Source organism: Echinops telfairi, unplaced genomic scaffold, assembly GCF_000313985.2.
Source record: "Echinops telfairi isolate 266 unplaced genomic scaffold, ASM31398v2 ScPeMD7_22;HRSCAF=79, whole genome shotgun sequence".
In the NCBI taxonomy this organism is placed as follows: Eukaryota; Metazoa; Chordata; class Mammalia; order Afrosoricida; family Tenrecidae; genus Echinops; species Echinops telfairi.
This window is the reverse complement of record NW_022103919.1, coordinates 6,041,751-6,044,209: the sequence shown is the minus strand read 5'-3', so window position 1 is coordinate 6,044,209 and position 2,459 is coordinate 6,041,751. Positions and strand designations below refer to the sequence as shown.

The following is a 2,459-nucleotide window of genomic DNA, read 5'->3' as shown; positions in this document are numbered from 1 at the left end:
ACCGGGCTGCTAGGGAAGGAGACTGGCAGCCTGCTGCCACCCCAGCCGGATCTGGACCCCCTCCTTGCCGACACAGATGGAGGCAGGTCGGCAGGTGGGCTGCCGGGCTGCTGTCTAGGCAAAGGAGCAGGGAAAAGGCTTGTTAAACAGAGGGTTTGAAGTGCGGAAGGGGCGGGGAGACGGGAACAGGACTGTCAGCGTGCTGGTAAATACTCCAGGCTGCTCTGGCCTGGACCAGCGCGGGACTTATTTCAAAGCAATTTAACCGATGGGATTCCCGACTCCCAAATCAAGAATGTTATTAACATGAAGAATCCAGGCAGTTGGGAAGCTGGTTGGCACCCAAGTCACACCCCAGCTCGCTGTGGACATCTCCCCACTCACTCCCTCAGGAGTTGGCTGAGAGCTGCTTTCTCAAGCCCCCCGGCCCCACCGCCACCGGCCCCCTCTGACCCAGACATTTTTGTGGGGGGTATGGGATATAGGGAGGAAAGCTTGGTGATGTGGATGGATCTGCCTCAAAATGGATCTTGGGGTCCAAGCCCAAGGGACGTTTTTGGCTTTTAAGAATAGGGTTCTGTCTGTTTTTGCTTTGATGGGGTGGGGGGTTGGGGGAGAGACACCAGGACTTCAGGGGGAAACTGAGGCCCGGAAAAGGAGGAAGACCCATGCAGGGTTCATCATTGGAGGGACAGGAGGCCCCCATCTCTACCCCCAGCACAGAGGTTTCTCCTATGAGAGAATGTCCCAGGAATTAGGGGACCTGGTCAGCTGTACCTGGGGCACCCCCAGCTCCTTAGCGCCTGCTCCGTCCTGGGTCAGGTGGGTGGGGAGCAAATAGGGGGGAAGAGTGTGGGACAGGGAGGGGGGCTGGGGGGTTCCAAGATGGTCAATTCACCTGAACCCCATACAGGTGTTCCAGCGCCGGGAAGACGGCTCCGTGAACTTCTTCCGTGGCTGGGAGGCCTACCGAGACGGCTTTGGCAGGCTCACCGGCGAGCACTGGTTAGGTGAGGTTTCCCAGGACCCTTCCTGTCCCACTGAAACCCCTTCTCGAGGACCTTGCCTGAAGGTTCCCTGGCCTTGCCAGGTGTATTGCTTGTAGCATTTGATATGGATGAGTCAGTGAGGCTGTGGCCTGCATGGGATGTTCTCTGGAAGACGGGCCCTGATGGACACGTAGGGGGGTGCGTGGGGAGTGAGAGGGTGGACATACAGAGATGAGAGCCCCCCACCCCCCTCCATGGTGCCCAGTGGAGATGGGGATGTGGGGAGGAAAGACAGGCGCGTGAGGGTCTCACACCCTCTGACCTGTCCTAGAACTCTTGGAGTGACTGGAAGTAGAAAACAGAGGACCTCTGTCTGCAGGGGCCACCATGGGACCCAGTCAGTATCCTGGATTAATCAAGTTATACACAGGTGCAGGGCACACTGCCAGCACTAGAGGTCCCTGGTGACCCAGCACTGCCCTGTGGGCAGGGTCTGAACGTAGGAGAAGGCCACCAAGGTTGTGGCACGCATCAGAGGGGCCAGGTGGTGCTTGCTCGTGTCTCCTGGCTCAGCCCGTCTGCCGCCCACATGGTGTCCCCATGGCTGGCACGTCCCCTGTGCCTGGCACGGAACAAGGACTCCAGTCAGGGCTTGAGTATCATTGCTATATTATTGGCTTAATGTTTGTCTCCACATTAGCTCAGAATTGAAATATTGAAATGCTCTCTTACTTTCATTCCAAACCAGTATATCCCCAAAAACCTGAGGTTCTGAGGGCCTGGTTAGACATGACTATTGTGGGGGTTGTGGCTTGAAGCAAGGCTGGTCTTCTTTTTGGAGATCAAATTCACATACCACACACTTTATCATTTTCCACAAGTATGCAGTTCAGAGAGCTTTAGTACATTCGTGAGGTTCGGTATACAATTCAGAGAGCTTTAGTATATTCGTGAGGTTCAGTATACAATTCAGAGAGCTTTAGTACATTCGTGAGGTTCAGTATACAGTTCAGAGAGCTTTAGTACATTCGTGAGGTTCGGTATACAGTTCAGAGGGCTTTAGTACATTCGTGAGGTTCGGTATACAGTTCAGAGAGCTTTAGTATATTCATGAGGTTCGGTATACAGTTCAGAGAGCTTTAGTATATTCGTGAGGTTCGGTATACAGTTCAGAGAGCTTTAGTATATTCGTGAGGTTCGGTATACAGTTCAGAGAGCTTTAGTATATTCGTGAGGTTCGGTACACAGTTCAGAGGGCTTTAGTATATTCGTGAGGACGTGCAACCTCCCCACAGAACACTTTCTTCAGTGCCAAGGGAGACCCCATAGCCAAGGGCAGTTACTGGACATCCATGTTTTAAACAGGTGTTAAAGGAAACATAGTTGCTTTGCAGTGAATTGCCTGCCTGTGCATCATTTGGGCCCCGGTGCACCGCCCAGCACCCTCTGGGGAGTTCCCTGCGGAGGGCA

General features: G+C 53.9%; 1 protein-coding gene across 1 annotated transcript in view; it reads left to right on the top strand.

Annotated features, from left to right (window-relative positions):
* Positions 1 to 2,459, top strand: part of FIBCD1 (fibrinogen C domain containing 1) — a 64,180-nt gene that overhangs the window by 56,020 nt on the left and 5,701 nt on the right. Inside the window, exon 5 of the mRNA XM_045288520.1 lies at positions 914 to 1,010. Coding sequence (XP_045144455.1) covers positions 914 to 1,010 — 97 coding nt within the window. The remainder of the gene's footprint in view (positions 1 to 913; positions 1,011 to 2,459) is intronic.